Consider the following 20183-nt stretch of genomic DNA (forward strand, 5'->3'; position numbering starts at 1 on the left):
CCCCTCCCTGTGTGGGGTCCCTGACCCCTGAGTGCTGGCCCATGACCCACTGTGCTAGCGGTAGGCCACTACGTGTCACCGCAAAAGAACAGAAAAACAAAGAGAAAAGCTGAACTCTTCCTTAGGATGAAAACATAATGAAGCCTTTTATGTCCCGCATGGGTGGAGGCCCTAGAGGTCCGCCGCAGATGGGCTGGTGGCCTCAATGTTCCTGCCAGATACGTCCTGACAGGCCAAGATTTGTGCCGAAAGAGAAATAAAAAACAGACCCCAGCAATAGGACGCTGCCGCCAGGTCAGGCCCGGATGTCCCCTCCCCCACCCCCCCAACCCCCGCATTTGACGATGAGGAAACCAGGGCTCAGCGGGGCCTCACACAGGGGAAGGTGCTGGTGCTTCTGGGGTCACAGACAGTTCAGGGTGCAGGTAGGACCTTCGGGAAGGAAGTGCAGCTGGGAGCATCTCCTCTGGTTGTGGACTGGCCTCTGTGGGAAGTGGCAGTCTGAGGTCCCCTTCACCAGCAGGCCTGGCCTGCCCAGCGCGAGGGGAGCTGGGGCCAGGATGTGGTGAGAATACTTGTAGTGAAAATATCAAGAACACATCATAAACAGTGGGTGGCAAAAAACAAAAGTGAGTCGGATCTAAATGTAGAGATCACCTGCTTGCTAATCTGGGTCAGATGGATTCCCCAGCACAAATGGCTACTCACTCTAGCTTGGAAGACTCAGTTCTGGTCATTATTGTAGCTAACTAGCTTGCTTCCTGATTTTTTTTTTTTTTTTCCTTAGGAAACATACTTTACTTTGCAACCAATGCATGATCATTGTTGAAAAATTCTACAGTGTGGGGCGCCTGGGTGGCTCAGTTGGTTGAGCGACTGCCTTCGGCTCAGGTCATGGTCCTGGAGTCCTGGGATCGAGTCCCACATCAGGCTCCCTGCTCAGCAGGGAGTCTGCTTCTCCCTCTGACCCTCCTCCCTCTCATGCTCTCTGTCTCTCGTTCTCTCTCTCTCAAATAAATGAATAAGATCTTTAAAAAAAAAAAAAAAAAAAAGAAAAATTCTACAGTGTGAATAAACGGAAAGCCAACCAACCAACCAACGTACCCCATAATGTAAAATCATTGATAATCACATTACCCAGAAATAATCACTGTTCACATTTTGTATATGTTCTTCATCTTCTTTTTCTTTTCATACACAGATGTCTTCTATACTTTTATACATGTTTTACAGAAAACTTGTTACATAGTTTATAAGCTCTGTTGTCACTCAATGGTGTAGTAATACCTTTCCATGTCAATGGATGGGATAGACACATACATCTTTTTAGTTGCTATTAAAGTGAATTAAGAAAAACACCCACACAAGTTAAAACACTTTAATGAACAGTCACATTTCTAGAGACAGAAAGTAGAATGGTGGGTGCCAGGGGCTGTGGGGGAAGGGATGGGAAGTTGGTTTTTAATGGGGACAGAGTTCAGTTTGGGAAAGCGAAAAGGTTCTGGTGGTGGATGGTGGGGATGGTTGTACAACAGGGTGCTTGGACGTAATGCCGCTGGACCGTGCACTTAAAAATGGCGTAGGTGGTAAATTTTATGTCATGCGTAATTTACCACAATAAAAAATATATATAATAAAAAATTTAAACACAGTGTGAATGATTCAGAGTTGTGTTAAATAAAAACTGAAAGAGTCCCATCCTACCCTCCTTCCACTCAATATGTGGGCTGTTGAAGAGATAACCAATATTTTATTTTATTTTTAAAGATTTTATATATTTATTTGACAGAGAGAGACACAGCGAGAGAGGGAACACAAGCAGGGGGAGTGGGAGAGGGAGAAGCAGGCTTCCCGCCGAGCAGGGAACCCGATGTGGGGCTCGATCCCAGGACCCTGGGATCATGACCTGAGCTGACGGCAGACGCCCAACGACTGAGCCACCCAGGCACACCAAGATAACCAATATTTTAAAAATATCATAGCAACAACCATGAAGTTCCCATGTTGGCGCTGAGCAGGTCGTATACCCTGTGTTCCTTAGTCATCACAAAAGGGGCGTGAGGTCAACAGAGCTGGGAGGTCGTGGGGCTGGTTTCCATCCCAGAGCCTGAACTTGAAATAGCTCAGCTCTGCTACTTCTTCTTTTTTTAAGATTTTATTTTTAGGGGCACCTGGGTGGCCCAGTCGGTTGGGCATCTGCCTTCGGCTCAGATCATGATCCTGGAGTCCCGGGATAGAGCCCCACATCGGGCTCCCTGCTCCGTGGGGAGCCTGCTTCTCCCTCTGCCCCTCCCCCCCCCCCGCTTGTGCGCTTGCTCTCTTTCTCTCAAGTAAATAAATACAATCTTAAAAAAAAAAAAAAGATTTTATTTTTAAGGAAGCTATATGCCCAGCTTGGGGCTCAAACTCACGACCCCAAGATCAAGAGGCACACACTCCACCAACTGAGCCAGCTGGGCGGCACTGCTACTTCTTTCATAACTTTATTTAAGAGGTAATAATAAGAGGCGCTTGGGTGGCTCAGTGCGTTAAGAGATAATAATAACAAGTCATTGTCAGGAAAGGAGAAAGTCACCCATCATCCACCGCTCAGCCTCCTTACTACTTTTTTGCATTCCCTGTAGCCTTTCTTCCCATGCTCCCACCCTTTTCTCCTGCTTTGTGCAGGTAGCCCCGGGGTGGTGCCATCTGCAGAGGGGACTGGGGGGCTGGGGAGGGGAGCACAACAGTGGTGTCCCAGTACTTCAGCTGAGCCAATCCACCAGGGGCGGCGAAACCAGCCCTAGGTTTGAATCTTACCAGTTTGACCGGAGACAAATCATTTCGCCTATCTGAACCACGATGTGCTTAAAAATAAAATGCAGACAATTCTGTCAGCCGCCAGAGATTGTCGTGAAAATCAGTCTCTGTGGTTCCATACAAGCGTAGTGCCGTGCATTGTTAGGCATTATTGTTCTAGTCGCAAAGCTTGGGTTTGAAAAGCTTGGCCCCTTGGTAACGGTTTTGTTTAGAGAGAGACACAGTTGATCTGCCGGAGGAATTGCTACCGCAGGGAGACTCAAAGGTTGGAGACGTTTTGTCCTAGCCCCACCTGATGCATGTGTGAGCAAGTCAGAGGCTTTCCCCGGGAATTCCAGTGCCCCTGTTTTTGTGGTTCTCAAATACGGGTTCGCCCCAGACCACCGGAGGGTGAAGGGCCTTGAACGCAGGGCTGTGGACTTTGGGTTTGATCTGGACGGTAATGGGGAGATACAAGGATTTGGGAGAAGAGTGTGTACTTCATCCGGACAGTGGGAGGTCGTAAAGACTTTAAACGGGGAAGTGAAGAGACAAGACTTGTATTTTAGCAAGATGTGGCCTGGGGAGGGGTCTGGAGGCTGCCCCAGCTGGAGGCGGCCGCCGGCTGGGGGAGACGAGGCCAGGACAGCGGCGGAGGAGGCGAGAGGAAGCTGCATCACAGACTGCATGCGGCCTCTGTGAAGCTGGTCGGGAGCTGGTGTAGATACGCCCTCACAGAACCTTTGGGGTTTCCCACCTTGGTGCAAAGGGGAAGGGATTCCTCTCAAGAACCAGGGAACCTCCACCCAGGCTTCTCCGGCCAGTCCTGCCTGCCCAGGCGGTGTGATCTTTGGCCAGCCACTTAACCTGCTCAGGCCTCAGTTTCCTCATTTCTAATGGGGACGAAATGCAAACCGCTTGTGAGGATTTGAAGGATGCCCACTGGGCATGGCATGCTTGGCACTCATTTGACATAGGGGCTGTTTGCAGGGTCCCCATCTGTAAGATGGGGAAGGATACACATGATTCCACTGCTTGTAGGACTGCCAGACTTTCATATTTAGGGGCTCTACTAGGGACTTGGTGGAGTGAATATCTTTAACTTCCTCCCATGTTCAGGGAAATGTATAGTCTACAAAGCCCTTTTACGTCTATGTTCCCATTACCTTCCCCTTAACAGCCCTGGGAGGTAGGCACACAGATACTGTCATTATTACCCTCTCCATTTTATTTTATTTTACTTTTTAAAAGATTATTTATTTATTTATTTATTTGAGATAGAGAGAGTGAGAGCAAGTGAGCATGAGCAGGGGGGAGGGGCACAGGGAGAGGGAGAAGCAGACTCCCTGCTTAGTGGGGAGCCTGATGTGGGGCTCAATCTCACGACCCTCGATCATGACCTGAGCCGAAGGCAGACGCTTAACCGACTGAGCTATGCAGGCTCCCCAACCCTCTCTAGTTTATAGTTGAGGAAACAGGCTCAGAGGAGACTGTCTTGTCTAAGGTCACACTGCTGGTAGGATCGGAAGCCAGTTTTGTGTGACTCAGTGTCAGAGCTGGACCGATCATAGGAGATTGTCGTGTCCCCCGACTACATACATGGGGAGGCCGAGGCCAGGAGGGAAAGAACTCACTGGGCCACAGTGAATTCGAGGTGGAGCCAGGAATAGAGCCCAGGTCTCTGACTTGTAGACCCCGCCTCTTGATGGCTATCCCACTTCATTGAGTAATAGTAACTTTCTTTCTCTCTACCTTGTTTCAGGGAAACCAGTTCCTGAAGTCAAGTCTTCTTCCCTAGACTTCCCGGATGCTGCAAAGCCAGGAAGGCTGCTGGCAGCTTCTGTAAGAAACACTGAAGATGAACAGGAAAAGGGGCCATCCGTGAGGCCAGATGCCTTTCCAAGTCCAGGTATTTTAAATTAAATTTCATTTTTTAATTTAAAGGAAATGTATTTAAGGAAATGTTTTATCTATCAGGATATTGAGCTCAGTGTATAATAGCAAAAAAATTGGAAACAACAAGGGGGATGGTAAAATTAATGACAGTCGGTCAGAAAAATACAATACTGTTAAAAATGATGTGGATGTGTATACATACACAGAAACATGCTCACAGTATATTGAATTAAAAAAGCAAAAAAAAAGTCAGATACCAGCAGAATATATACTGCTTATTATCATTTTTACAGAAAGAAAAAAGATAGCTCTGTAATTGAGGGCTCTCTCTGTGGCTGGACACGCCGACTTACGTAATCCTCAGTTGGCTGTACAAGTTAGGTATGGTGATTATCCCCATTTTACAGATGGGGAAACTGAAGCATGGAGAGGTTACACAGCCCGCTAAGGTCATATGCTCTGGGACCCAAGTATTTTCCCTGTGGTTTCCCGAGCCCCAAGCACGGGCTGGTCCTCCTGCCGGCTCCGGCCTGGGAGCCTGATGACCTCTCTGTTCTGCACGGGCCCGTGGCCGGGCTGGGGCCTGGCCCTCTCAGCTGTGTAGTGGGGCACTGTGGTCCTGCCTGCCCCCCTCCCTCTCCTCTTCCCGGCACACATCTGCTGCTTTCCTCTACGGCACCTGAGCCGCTGAGAGAAGTGATTTGCTCAAGGTCACGCAAGTAGGAAGTAGCATCTGAGCAGTGTGGTTTAGATGCCTCTGTCCCTGACAGCGCACACACTGCTATCCCAGAGCCTTTTGACCACTTCAGATTTGTCTCCACCCCCTTGTGCCCAGGGAAGGGTTCAGGGACAGTTTGCCAAATGATGGAAAGACTCAGCCTGCGGATGGATGGCTTCCCTGGGGCGGTGTCGGGGGGGGGCGGGGGGCGGGGGAGGACACCACTGTTCACACTATTCACACCCGCGTGTCCATTCTCACCACCTCTCCCCAGGGGCCTGGCCTCCCTTCTGCTCTCCTGTAGGCTCCCGAGTGGTGAGCTGAAGGTCCCACATCCAAGAAATCTCAGTTCATTGATGCTGTTTCTGAAGCCAGGGTCAGCGTTGGCCTAGAGGAGTGTGCCTGGGTTTTTGCATTAGACAAACTGTATTTGAATCCCACCTCTCAGTTTCTAGCAGGAGAATTACTTAGCTTCTCTGTACCTGTTTCTTCATCTAAAAAAGCGGGCACAGGGGCGCCTGCGTGGCTCAGTTGGTTGAGCGTCTGACTCTTGATTTCGGCTAGAGTCATGCTCTCAGGGTTGTGAAATCGAGTCCCACATCAGGCTCGGTGCTCAGTGCGGAGTCTGTTTGAGAGTGTCTCCCTCTCCCTCTGCCCCTCCCCCCACTCACGGGCATGGATGCACGCACTCTCTCTCTCTAAATGAATAAATAAAATCTTAAAAAAAATAAAAAAGCAGGCACAGTAATGAAAGCCTATGTCAGCATGTTGTAGTAAAGAATCAAACACCTCAGTGTTGCTACCATTAGGTGCTCATCAAATGTTAGTTAATATTAGCAGTGTTCCGGACACCCCAGATAGGCTGAAGCCGGGGAAATAATTCTAGGCCAGGGAATCTGAACTGTTAACTGTAGCTAAAGATAAAAACAAACAAAAACAAGGGCAGAATTTTGATCAGCAGTTAAAGATAAGGGGAAGTGGTCCTAAAGCAAATGTGATACTGATCGATGGCCAAAGGGAAGAATCATAGTAAAGCAGGGAAATTCTAGGGGAATGCTGGCCCAGATGGAGGAGGTGATAGGGGTCACAACCTCTGGTATTCCTTATCTAGGGCTACTGCAGAAACCAGCCTCATCTGGCAAGGCCTTTGCACCGTTCCCTTTCTTGAATGGCCCTTGGGAACACATGTGTCCCAGCAAGTCAAGATGACAAACACAGTCTACAGGAAGCTGGTTGTCTATCTTTGCCCCAACTAGAAATAATCATTAATTTAATCTGATAACCCAAACCCCGTCTTCTCTCGGGAAAACCCTAAAGTTCCATTGGGCCCCAGAGTTCAAGCTGACTGATTATCTTGTTGGAGTGGAAAATGCGGAGGTGGGGGGTGGGACGGGGGACAGGGGACAGAGACAGGTGGCGGCAACATGACCTCCTGACCTGCTGTGTGTAGGAGCTTCTTGTGCCCCACAGAGTTGCCCAGGGACGTGGGGCTCTTATTGCCCCCCTGGACAGCGGGGGAAGGATGCATAACCCGCTGAAGCCTCATGGCTGAGAAAGCGGTGGGACCAGGATCCAGCTTAGGCCAGTTGCCCCAGAACCCACACGGTAACCCTTGCATGTCTTGACTCCCTCGTGGGTGGGAAGGAAATGGGGAAGAGACAGGGAGGAGGAAACTAGGTGAGCAGGAAAGCCACAGACTGGTGGTGAGCAGCTCATTAAACGAACTCACAGAGCTGGACTTCAGAGACGAGGGCTTTGGTGGCTGACGCCAACTGTCACAAAGCCGTAGCTCTAGGAGAGGCCGGCGGGCTATCTGTCAGAATCTCTCATTCTGCGTGTAGTTCTACCAGCTTTGGGACTCCCTGCGTGCCAGAGACTGACCTCAGTGCTTTGTAACTGTCATCTCGGTTATTTAGTCTGGACAAGAACTCTAGAAGGAATGGGCTTTTATTGTTCTTTGTGCATCTGAGAAAGCTCAAAGAAATGAAGTACAGGTCACCCAAGTTCAAATCTTCGTAATGGAAGAGCCAGGACTTGAGCCCATTTCTCTCTGCTACGGACAAAGGAGGTGGGGAGGCTGCCCAGGTAGCTCCTCAGGCAGCCCCAGGGCAGGATGCAGAAAACCTCCCATCAGATACAGCACCTCCCCAGTGCTCTTTACTCATGCCTTCAGAGACGCAGCTCAGCATGACGAGATTCAGCATATTCTGCTGGGGAAAGCAGACATTCCAGAAAGATTTCCGTAGGAAATGTTTCTTTTCATAAAAGTTTTGGCACATGGAACGTGAGTGCTTTGGAAAAGACGTGTGTGAGGATGAGTGTCTCCCCTGACCCAGGGCTTCCACTAAGCATTTACAAAGCAAGTCTAGTTCTTATCTGATTTGTCAGCTTGTGGCATTGGCTCAAATCCCATTCCTTTTCCCCCCAAAACCACAGGGATAAGGAGCCCCTCCTTCAACCAGTAGCCCTCATATGTCACAAGAGCAGACCTCGGTGACACCCTCCCAACCTCAGGCGAACCCCGGGCATCAAGCCAGACCAGAAAGTCATGGTTAATGTGAGGCCGGTGCTGGCCTGGGAGTCACTGGGCAAAGGGAGAGGGAGAGGGACCATCTGCTCACTGAGAACCCTGCCCCGAGGCCAGGATAGGGCAGAACTTGAGGAAGGAAGCAGAGGGAAATGGAGCGACCATGGAGCAGTGGTCCCCAGGGCGTGGAGCCCGGCTCCCCATGGTACAAGAGAGCATGGATGTTAGAAAAGATGTACATCTCATGCACAAAAAACTAGGGATTTCAAGGCTAAATACATAATGTGTGAATTAAAGTGGACTGAAAGAGAAACATCAAGTCACTCCCAGTGAGGTGGCTCAGAGACACAGCCAACAGGTAGGAGATGGATGAACATGACCACAGTTTGGCGACCCAGGCCAAGCGTACTGAGCCGAGGCCAAGAGCAGGCAGGGCATGGGTAGAGGCAGCAATGGAAGGGAGACTTTCTGCAAGGCAGGGTCCCTGGGCCCGCCAGCAGAGGCCTGTATTGGACCAGGTCACCTGAGAAGCAGGAGGATCTTCACAGGACAAAGGCCTGAGTGAAAATGGGGAAGGAGCTGGGCGAAGCTGGAGGAGGCTTGGGGTCTGGGGGAGGGAGAGAGGGTGGGAAAGTTGGGTGGGAGTGTCTAAGGGAGTGTCCTTAGGGAGATCAGGGCCCTGGGTCTCCCCTGGGTCTCCCCTTCTTCTCCCCTCCACACTCAGTCACGGGGAGCAGCCCCTGGGAAGCTTAGGCAGATGTGGGGATGGATTTGAGAGAGTGGCATGGCTCTAGTCCGCTGTCGAGAGGTCTAGAGCAGCGGACTCAGGGAGAGAGGCTTAGGGTGCCCCTCCTCTTGGGCTCTGTGGGGATGAAAGAGCCTTAGCCTGCATTAGGTGAGCTTTGTTTTATCAGCTGCCTGGGTTAATAGTTTAGTAAGCCCGATTCTAGCTTCATCAGGGTGCTATTTTCAGTTTTCTGAATTAAATTTTCTTTTATGGGCAGAGTTGCAGATTAATCACTCATTTCCTGATGTTATAAACCAGAAATATCTGAAGCAGGTGGATTGGGCCAGCAACCCTGGGGTCAAGGCCAGGTTCCCTTGGAGGGCCGGCACCCAGTTACTCAGAGGCCATCCCAGCCATGGGGCCACCTGGGTGTTTCCAGATGGTGACATCTGAAGCTTCTGGCTTCTGGCCGAGGTCTGCTCCTGCGTGGATCGGCCCCCACAGCTCATCCCTCATTCTGTCTCATCCCTGGCTTGCACCCACTCTAATTCATCCAACTCCAGACTGCCTCGTTAGTGTTCAGGTTAATCTTTTTCTGGTGCCCCGTGAAGAAATGTCACCTCTTTAACCTGGCTTTTACCTGACCCCAAACTATTCTTCAAGCCTTCTCTCTCCTGAATCTTCTTCATTCACTAAGGCATTAAGAGCACGGACTCCAGGGGCACTGAGTTGGCTCAGTCAGTTAAATGGCCAACTCTTGATCTCAGCTCAGGTCTTGAACTCAGGGTCGTGAGTTCAAGCCCTGCGTTGGGCTCCATGCCCCGCGTTGGGTGTCCTGCATGGAGCCCACTTAAAAAAAAAAAAAAGAGCATGGACTCCAGAGCCACTGGCTGTGTGCCCTTGGAAAGGTTACTTCACTTCTCTCTGCCTCAGTTTCACCATCGGTTAAAAGGACATGGTAATGGTACCTGTCTCCTAGGATTGTGAGGGTTCAGTGACTTAACAAAGTGACTCATTTAGAGCAGGGCCTTGTGTAACATCGGTGTTTGCTAGCTAAGCCTGCCTGAGTGCTTTCTGCATGCCCGGGCTTGCCCGCTCTCATGCCTCTGCACAGCTGGTCCCACTCCCTCAATGCCTTATGTCCACTTTTTGAAATCCTCTGTGAAACCCTCCTTGGCCTCCCAACCTGCTTTCGTGGCCTCTTTGCTGCCTCTGCCCTTAGAGGCTGGTTATTGCCACTGCTGCTGCAATGGAATTTTCTGGAAGGCGGGTTCCATAGCTGATCACCTCTGTGTCCTTCACTGCTCCTTGTGTGGGAGGTGGGCCAGCGTAGGGCTTGGAAGTCACACGGATCTCCATCTGAAGCCTGGCTCTGCCACTTACTGGCTGTGTGGCCCTGGGCCAGGAGCCGCTCCAGTGCCTCCATTTCCCCCCCCGCCCAGTGGGAGTCATATATGGAACCAACCCATGGTTGTTACAGAGCTTCCCCGAGCTAGCTCGTGAGGAGCGTGCAGGCTGGCACCCGGGGGTGTCAGGAAATAGCAGGTGTCATTAGTGACAAAAGTGTTTGTGGAGTGAAGGAGAAACTGGTGTGGGAACCAGTTGAGAACCCCTCCTGTCTTCCTCCTTTCCAGGGCCCGCTCCAGCCAGAGCCGACCTCCTGCCTCCTTCTACAGATGCCCCTCATTCCTTAAAAACCAAGTCAGTTGACTTCCCTGTTTCACCTGATTCAAAGGTAAATCTCCCCCACCCCCGGGTGATACCCCTCCATCCCCATGTGGCTCTTCCTCAGAAATGCAATGTGCTGGGGCTCCTGGCTGGCTCAATCAGTAGAGCTTGCAGCTCTTGATCTTGGGGTCGTGAGTTCGAGCCCGACGTTGGGTATAGAGATTACTTAAAAGAATAAACTGGGGGAAAAAAGTAATGTATTGGGACCAATGTGGGGGCCAGGGGTTAGGGGGATAGGGAGAAAGGAGACTTGTGGAATTACTCCAGGCTTCTAAGGCTAAATGCAGGCTGTCAATGCAGCTAGGGCCTGGGGACCTGGGGTTGGGGTGACTGGAGAGGGTGCACTTTACATGAATACGTGTTTTTATTTATTTATTTATTTATTTATTTATTTATTTATTTAAGATTTTATTTATTTATTTGACAGAGAGAGAGACAGCAAGAGAGGGAACACAAGCAGGGGGAGTTGGAGAGGGAGAAGCAGGCTCCCCGCGGAGCAAGGAGCCTGATGTGGGACTCGATCCCAGGCTCCCCGCGGAGCAAGGAGCCTGATGTGGGACTCGATCCCAGGACCCTGGGATCATGACCGGAGCTGAAGGCAGTCGCTTAACCGACTGAGCCACCCAGGCGCCCATGAATACCTGTTTTTAATGAGCTTTTCCATTCTTTGTGTTTAAATGAGAGCTAATACATGGCATCTTTCTCCCTCCAAAATATATTGGTTACATTTATACTAAGTCATTTGCTTACAAACCACCTCTCTTCTAACCTTTTTCCACCCAATACATGTCTGAGTTATCCTGAATTTTCAATGACTTGGGTCCAGGACCACAAAGGCACTCTTGCCTTCGTGGGCCTTTTCTTTCCTTCATTAAAAAAAAAAAAAAAAAATCAAGGATTATATTTTACAATTGCATTGGCACAAAGATGAACCTAATCCAAGCTGGATTAAAAATTAAAACATTTTCTTTGACTCTAAAAGTTCATTTTTGTTCTGGCTTTAAAAGAAATCAAAATATTTTTGTGAGTCTCCAAAAGTGTCCTGGGCAGGGCGCCTGGCAAAAAAGCCAATGCTACATGGGTCTGGTTAATGAGACTCTTCCATAAAGGAGATGGGCACTTAAGCATGGTTTTTTTTTTTTAATTTGTTTGTTTTTATAATTAATAATTTTCAAAGACAATTTAATAATTGATAGATTGATCATGGTATAATGTTTTTTTTTTTTTTTTTAAAGATTTTATTTATTTGACAGAGAGAGACACAGCGAGAGAGGGAACACAAGCAGGGGGAGTGGGAGAGGGAGAAGCAGGCTTCCCACCGAGCAGGGAGCCCGATGCGGAGCTCGATCCCAGGACCCTGGGACCATGACCTGAGCTGAAGGCAGACGCTTAACGACTGAGCCACCCAGGCGCCCCGATCATGGTATAATGTTAAGTGAAAACATCAAAGGGGCGCCTGGGTGGCTCAGTCGTTAGGCGTCTGCCTTCGGTTCAGGTCATGATCCCAGGGTCCTGGGATCGAGCCCTGCATCGGGCTCCCTGCTCAGCAGGAAGCCTGCTTCTCCCTCTCCCACTCCCCTTGCTTGTGTTCCCTCTCTCGCTGTGTCTCTCTCTGTCAAATAAATAAATAAAAAATCTTTAAAAAAAAAAAAAGGTGAAAACACCAGAAGTCAAAACTATGTGTATGGCGTGATCCCAATTTTAAAAATAAATCCCGTGTATCTAATTTATAAGAAATACCTTAAACTTTCATAGCAGTTCGGTGGATAATGGGAATGTGGGATGGTTTTTTCCCCTCCAATTTTCTAAAACAGTCTGTAAGAGCATAGATAGCTTTAAAAAAAAAGTTAAACTTCTGTGCACCTCTTTTTAAGAAGGTACGTGACTGAAGCAGAGCCGCTTTTCAGAGGCTCACACAGAATCACGTTTGGTTATGTGAACCTAGGTCCTGCTTCCCAGCATGTGTACCATGTATAGGACCCAGGGCACCAGTTCAGCCATTGACCAGCTCTGTGACCTCACCTTAGCTCTCTGACCTCCTTGGTTTTCACTTTTGTAAACTGGGGAAAAAGACAAAACAAAAAAACCCAGCCATGTGCCAGGAATATTCACATTTTAGTTAATCTTCAGGATTACCCTCCAGAGTACTATTGTTATCTTCATTTTTGCTGCTGTGGAAATTAAGGTTCAGAGAGGTTAAGTTACTTACTCAACGTCACAGAGCCAGTTAGAAGCAGAGCTGGGATCTGAGCTGGCCCTATCCATGTCCTATAAAGGACTGTTTCTCCTCACTGGACAAGATGAACTCCTCCACCCCTTCAGCTTTGATGATCTAAGATTCCCTGAGGTAGTAGGGAAAAAAATATTTTCCATATTAATTCCATATTAATCTCCATCTCTTCTCTCTGCATTCCCAGGACCTTAGCACCTCCCTTCCTAAGCAGGAAACACTTGTAAGCCGGGCTGAAGATAGCCTTTTCTGGAGTGAGGCGGATGTGGTCCAGGCAACTGATAACTTCAACCAAAACCACAAAATCAGTGAGGGGACCTTTGCTGACATCTACAAAGGGCAAAGGCACGGCACGCCATTCGTCTTCAAGAAGCTCAGAGAGGCGAGCTCTTCTTGGTTTCTAGTAAGGGGTGGAGGCTATATTGGGTGAGGCTGGATTTTCACGTTTCATGGTCTTTTCCCACAGGTGGCCTACTCAGGTCCAGGACTGGTTGAAAAATTCTTCCAGGCAGAGGTACAAATTTGTCATAGGTAAGCCTCCCCTTTGGAAAACACTTTGCTTAGTAATGATGACAGCTAACCTTTATATAGCGCTTCCTGCGTGCCAGGCATGTTTTAAGTACTCCACATGTAAAAATTCATTTAATCCGCACAGGAACCTTGTAACGTTGCTGCTGTTATCAGCATTATTTTGCACATGCACAAATTGAGGCCCAGAGAGGTTAAGTGTCTTGCCCAAGATTGCACAGCTAGTAAGTGCAGAGCTGGAGTTTGAACCTAGGTTGGTCTGGCTTCATAGTCCATGCTTTCTCCATGAAGCAACTATATGCATAGATTAGAATTATCAAAGAACCTTGGCTCGCTTGGCCCAGCTCTTTCCTTCCAGGGTGGAAGAAATCTGTTTCTATCCCATTTTTCTGAGATGGGCAGAGATTTACTGTTTCCAACTCTAATGGCAAATCCCTCTTAAAACGGTATTTCCAGAGCAGGGGTTGGCAAATGATGCCCTGTGGGCTAGATCGGGCCGTGCCTGTGTGTGTGGTCTGATTGCTAAGAATGGGTTCTCCATTTTCAGAGGGTTGAAAAAAAAGAAGAAGAATATTTCATGATACATGAAAAGTATATGAAATTCAGCTTTCAGTGTCCACGATAAAGTTTTACTGGAACACAGCCACACTTACTTATTTCTGTCTTCTCTGTGGCTGTTTTTGTGAGATAGTGTACAGTTGAGTACTTGCAACAGAGACCGTATTGGCCTACAAAGTCTAAAATATTTACTACCTAGCCCTTGGCAGATAAATTTTTTAAAAGATTTATTTATTTATTTTGAGAGAGAGATGGGGGAGGGGAAGAGGGAGAGGGAGAGAGTCCCAAGCAGACTCTGCGCTGAGCGAGACCACTCCCCGAGCTGACCCCTAGAGTCCAACGTTCAGCTGACTGCACCACCCAGGTGCCCCGACAGAGAAATGTTGAGCCATAAAGTCTTGAGCAATAAAGACCTGCAAAAGTCATCCTCAAACCTGCTCATTTTACAGATGGGGAAACTGAGGCTGAGAAGGGCAGTGAAACTGCCTGTCCCAGAGCTGGCAGGGGACTGGAAAAGAAAACGGGAAGGACCTGGGGAGACTTGCTCTGGCTCTGCCGTCACTGACTGATGAATTTAACAAAGGCATATTGGGCACCTGTCGGGTGCTGGACGCCAGCTGTCATTCAACCTTGGCAAGTCGCTCTCTGGGTTTCCTCTGCCAGCATGCAGCCCTGGGCGAGGAGTGCATGATTAGTGTGGAGTATCTTAAGAAATAAAGAAAATCATAAATAAGAAAATAGAAATCACCTGTTTTCTGTAGCACCTATAAAGAACTACTCCTGTGTTAGTATTTCGATATATTTTCTTTAAACTTTTCTCTATTCATACATGTGTATGAATAAACACACACATATTTAATAAAAAATGAAAGTATAATTCCCCTTTCCATTTTGGCAAAGTGCCTTCCTGGAGTCAGCAGACACCCCATTCACTGACTGGGCAAACGTGAGTTGTCAAGGCCTTTTTTGGCTCTAGGGAGAATACACAGCCCCTGCCTTGGGAATAGTTATGGTCCAGAAGGGACTGAGTATAAATGACTCTCCTGAGTGTGAAAAGTGCAGTAGGATGGCCTGAGGAGAGTGGAGGAGGGCAGGAGGGATTGGGCAGGAGGCCATTATGATAGTCCTGTGGAACATCCATCAGAGTCCAACTCAAGGTAGAGGAGGAGGGGAATGAAGGGGACAGTTGGAAAGCTATTTATGATGGTGAATGCCGACTAATTAGATGGGGGAGGTAAAGAGGTTTCCAGGAAACTGCATGGAGACTGCAGAGGTGCCCTTTGTTGAGATAATAACTGGGCACAGAAGCGGGTTTGGGACTTGTTGAGTCTAGGGTGTTCACCTGGAGGATCAGGATGCAAATAGACATTCAGGTCTAGAGCTTAGGAAGGGGCTGCAATGAGAGATTTGGGGAGTGTTCCTCATAGAGGTGGGAGATACCTGGAGACACAGCTGATAAAACAAAATGATGAGCTGAGCCGGGGGTACTTAGGTTTCAGAGGAAGGCAGAGGAGGCGGGTCTTAGTGAAAAAAGCCGAGAGAGCAGTCAGAGAGGTAGGAAGAGTCTGGAGGGAAAAGTGACTCAGAACCTAGCAGAAGAGGATTTCAGGGAAGAACCCAGTCCTGGGAGTCCAATAGACCTGCAATCTGATCCTGCCTTCCCTACTTGCTGGTCATGATGGTGAGCAAGTTCCTTAACCTCTAACCTCTAAGGTAGGGTAAGTTTGAGCTCCTTGACTTCAAGCTTGTTGAAGGCAGGCAGTTTTCATCTCTCTACCCTGGTGCTGGGCCCTCAGGGGTCAGAGCATTTGGTACCTGGCTGGTCATGACCGTGAGCAAGTTCCTTAACCTCTAAGGCTCTGTTTTCAGAAGATGGGGAGGTTAAGGTGTTATGTGCTGCAGAGCAGTGAGGTAGGGTAAGTTTGAGCTCCTTGACGTCAAGCTTGTTGAAGGCAGGCAGTTTTAATCTCTCTACCCTGGTGCTCAGGGCCCTCAGGGGTCAGAGCATTTGGTACCTAGGAAGTCACTGGCGACCTCACTGGGGTAGAGGGGGTAGAAGAGGGGTGGGAGGTGAGGAAGTGGAGCAGTCTTTGTTTCTTCTTTCTGTCTGACTCCTCACCTCTGCACTAATACCTGATTTCAGATGCTGCCACCCCAACGTCTTACCTCTGCTGGGCTTCTGCACTGGAAATCAGTTTTACAGCTTGATCTACCCATACATGGCAAATGGTTCTTTACAGGACAGACTCCAGGGTCAGGTAAGGGGCTGGGTCATGGTCAGAGAACAGCACTAGGTAGCATCCAGTTAGGGACTCAAGGTTTAAGGACTTCCAGAAGGGAGAGGGGCCATCCAGAGAGAAGTTAGGCTGGGATAGATGAGATCTGGCTAAACATCTTCAGGTAAAAACCTATAAAAAAATTATTTGAGAAGAAGAATTTCAAGAGCAAGACAAAGGTATCCACAGTACTAATTTTATTTAACATTGTTCTGGGGGTGCTAGTCAATGCAATAGGACAAGAAAAATAATTAAGAGATACAGAGTATGGAGAAGTAGAAGCAAATTTTTATTTGCTAAAAATGCTATTCTATTATATGTCTGTTTGCTTGTGTCTTTATGGGCTATCTCTGGAAGGTTACAAAAAACTGGTGCTTTGGCTGCCTCTGAGGAAGTGAGCTAGGTAGCTGGGGCATGGGACAGGAAAGGAAATTTTACTATATACCCTTCAGTACCTTTCACATATTATAGCATGTGAGCATAATACCTATTAAAATTACAGTTTTAAAAACAAACAAACCTCCTTCCCATAAAATCATGAAATAGGGGGAAGATTTATTCCCCAAGAGAATTACTGCTTCCCTTAAAAGAGACCAGACAAAGCAGTATTCATGGTATAATAATGATTGTTAGGTTTGTTGTGCTCTCGCATGGTGCGAGACACCACGATAAAGGTTTTGCACGTGTTCCCTTGAGGCCTTGCTACAACTCAAGAGGTATCCCCTATTTTCCAAAAGAGGAGTTTCTGGCACAGAGAGGCAAAGTGACCTGCCCAAAGGAACACAGCTGACAGGTGTCAGGGCTGGAATTTAAACAGGGTTCATGTGGCTCTGGATTTCAGAGTTTTTGAGAGGGAATCGGTTGGCAAGGCAGCTCTTAGAGGATGTGGGGCCTATGACAGGACTTGAAGAATAAGTTATGATTGAGCCTGGAGTTTCAGTCTTAGAACAACAGTGGCAGAACCTGGAGATGGTGGGGGTTTTAGCTCACCCCACAATCCCCATCAGCCCCTGTGAAGCCTCCCCAAATACACGTAAAATTGGCATAAGGCCCATGTGCTTGGTGTGCTATCACAAGCTCCTTAGCCCCTCTCCCAGGCGTCCCCTCCTAGAGGAAGATTCCAGACCTGCCTCTGTATAATCATGCTTCAAAACAGCTGCAGGTCACTGAGCACCCACTGTGTGGCAGGCACCACGCTAGGGGCATACCGTATACTCATATACCATATACTCCCTACCATATCCTCCTCTGAGTCCTTAGAGCAATCCTAGAGAGGCATAGGGATTAACATTTCCATTTTGTAACTGAAGAAGAAACTAGGCTCAGGGATGTCGAGTGTCTTTCCCAAAGTCACACAGCTAGTGCGTGTCTGAGCTGGGAGTTACGTCTAGGTCTTCTGATGTCGGAACTGGTACCCTGCCGGTACACTGTGCCAGCCAGTCCCTGTTGCAGAGCACGTGAAGGTCTGGAGAAGAGACAGGAGGCCGCTGGGACTTTGAAAAGGCAGAGGTCTGACTGTGTCTGCCCCTTTCTCTTTTCCTTAGGGAGGCGCAGACCCCCTCCTCTGGCCCCAGCGTGCCGGTATCTGCTCTGGGCTGCTCCGAGCTGTGGGGCATCTGCACGGCTTGGAGATCATCCACGGCAACGTCAAGAGGTGAGAGTGGTGGGCTGGACCCTGCCGAGGGCCTGCGCTGCGGCGCCGAGCCGAACACCTTCCTGCGCCCCTTCCCCTCCCTCTTCCTCGGTCTCTCTTCTTTGTTTTTTTGTTTTTTTTCTTTTAATATTAAGACTTTTTTTTTTTTTAAGATTTTATTTATTTATTTGACAGAGAGAGAGACAGCGAGAGAGGGAATTCAAGCGGGGGGAGTGGGAGAGGGAGAAGCAGGCTTCCCGTGGAGCAGGGAGCCAGATGCGGGGCTCGATCCCAGGACCCTGGGATCATGACCTGAGCTGAAGGCAGACGCTTAACCGACTGAGCCACCCAGGCACCCCAGGTCTCTCTTCTTTGGATGGCTCCCCCTCCTCACCAACCTTGGATCTCTTCTCTCTTTCTTTGTTATTCCCTCAAAAATCAGGGTTTCTGCTGTCCCTATACACTGCCCACCTGTCACCATGCTTGTCTTTTTTGAGCACCCCACACCCCTGAGGCCTTTTACTTCCAACCCAGCAGCTGGTCTGGACCCGATCCTGGAGCTTTAGGCCAAGCCCCCTAGGATTTTGAGCTCCCCGCTCAGAGTCTTCCTGGACACCCACCCCCTGCTTATGTATCTGTTGGCAAAAGCAACTCATGTCAGGGAAGCTTCCTGCAGGGTAGGCGTGCAACCCAGTATCTTAGCACCGTGCTCCCAAGAACAAGAGAGTCCTGCCTGGGGACTGGCAGCATGGGGAGAGATTCCAGAAAATACCAGAAAATCTGGCAAAACTGACCTTGAAACTGTAGAACTCATACTTCCTCAAAGTTCTCTATTTGGCAAGTGGAAGCCTTGTCCTCTTTTTTTCTCCCTGATTTTTGTCTGATTGCACAAACAGCTGTAATAGCAAGAAAGGAAATGAAAGGGTGAGAGGTCATTCTGGCCCTGGTGCCCTGACTCATCGCCTGGCCTCCCTTTCTTCAGCACCCGCCCACACAGAAGTCTTAGCCCTAAGGGAGCACTGTCACCTGCTTACCAATTCATATTTTCTTTTTTACCCCTTTATTTAAACAGGGCAAATCTTTCCGCATGTTGCATGCCATCATTTTTAGTGACTTTTTAGTTTTCCGTTGAAGGGATTGGCCCATAATTTACTTAACCACTCCTAACAGTGGATATTGGACTTAATGTCTGGTTTTTTTTTTTTAAAGATTTATTTATTTGGTTGGTGGGGAGGGACAGAGGGAGAAAGAATCCCAAGCAGATTCCACACTGAGCATGGAGCCCGATGCGGGGCTTGATCCCACGACCCTGAGATCATGACCTGAGCCAAAACCAAGAGTTGGATGCTTAACCGACTGCGCCACCCAGGTGCTCCTGATGTCTATTTTTTAAACAACTATTTAGGGTTAGTTTGATTATTTTTACACATGTAACTTAGTTGTGTTCTCGCTTGTTGTTTGTTTTTTCCTTTGAAGTACCTTCTGAGAGTGTTGACCCCCACAGGTCAGGTGCCTAGGTCCAAGAATGTTTTTATTGTTCTTCATATTCCCCATGCTCTGGGCAGGACCAGTCACAGAGGATGGTGGCATTTAGACTCGAGTCAGTCGGGCCAGAGCTGGGGGTCAGAACAGTTTCAGAGGGGACCAAGCCTACATAGCCCACAGTCTTAGCAAGCTGAAGTTGATGAGGGTTTGACATCTTTGGGGGCCAGGAAGACCGCACCTTGTTGGCTACCCCAAATGCCATTCCTGGGGCAGCACAACTAATCTTAGCTCCATCCTCCTTTGCTGGTGGGAGTGGGTTGCCACTCCCTTCCCTCACCAGGACTGGCTCAGAAAATCCAGATGGTGGGTCTAAAGTGACCCTTAACTTGCCGGGGCCAATGCTGCTTATCATGAAGTTGTTTTCTGAAAGGCTCTCCATGGCAACCTCTTCTTGTCCAGCTCCAAGTGAGAAAGTTCTGTTTTCTTTCTTTTTTTAAAAAAGATTTTATTTGTTTATTTGACAGAGAGAGATAGCGAGAGCAGGAACACAAGCAGGGGGAGTGGGAGAGGGAGAGGGAGAAGCAGGCTTCCCGCCAAGCAGGGAGCCCGATGCGGGGCTCGTTCCCAGGACCCTGGGATCATGACCTGAGCCGAAGGCAGAAGTTTAACGAATGAGTCACCCAGGCGCCCCTCCCTCTGCTTTCTTTTCCACAGCTCCAATGTTTTGCTAGACCAGAACTTCACCCCCAAGCTGGCTCATCCAATGGCTCACCTGTGTCCTAACAACAAGAGGTCAAAATATACCATGATGAAGACTCACCTTTTCCAGGCCTCTGCCGCATATCTGCCGGAAGATTTCATCAGGGTGGGGCAGCTGACAAAACGAGTGGACATCTTCAGCTGTGGAATCGTAAGAGCTTCCTTCTCTGCTTGGCCTTGGGCCTGTCCTTATTTGTCCTTCCCACAGCTCCTTTGTAAGCAGAAGATATAATAGAGGCCCCTAGATATAGTCCATCAAAATATAGTAAGGGTTGGCAAACTATGGCCCGGGGCATATTTTGTACAGCTTATAATTAAGAATAGTTTTTACATTTATAAA

The 20183-nt window shown here is 48.6% G+C and overlaps 1 protein-coding gene across 1 annotated transcript in view; it reads left to right on the forward strand.

Moving 5' to 3' along the window:
• IRAK2 (interleukin 1 receptor associated kinase 2) overlaps positions 1–20183 on the forward strand; it is a 60212-nt gene that overhangs the window by 21912 nt on the left and 18117 nt on the right. The window contains exons 3-9 of the mRNA XM_032411919.1: positions 4541–4687; positions 10281–10381; positions 12792–12986; positions 13071–13135; positions 15834–15948; positions 17511–17620; positions 19799–19994. Of these exons, the coding sequence (XP_032267810.1) occupies positions 4541–4687; positions 10281–10381; positions 12792–12986; positions 13071–13135; positions 15834–15948; positions 17511–17620; positions 19799–19994 (929 nt within the window). The remainder of the gene's footprint in view (positions 1–4540; positions 4688–10280; positions 10382–12791; positions 12987–13070; positions 13136–15833; positions 15949–17510; positions 17621–19798; positions 19995–20183) is intronic.

This window comes from Phoca vitulina, unplaced genomic scaffold (assembly GCF_004348235.1).
Source record: "Phoca vitulina isolate PV1807 unplaced genomic scaffold, GSC_HSeal_1.0 scaffold13, whole genome shotgun sequence".
Lineage (NCBI taxonomy): Eukaryota > Metazoa > Chordata > Mammalia > Carnivora > Phocidae > Phoca > Phoca vitulina.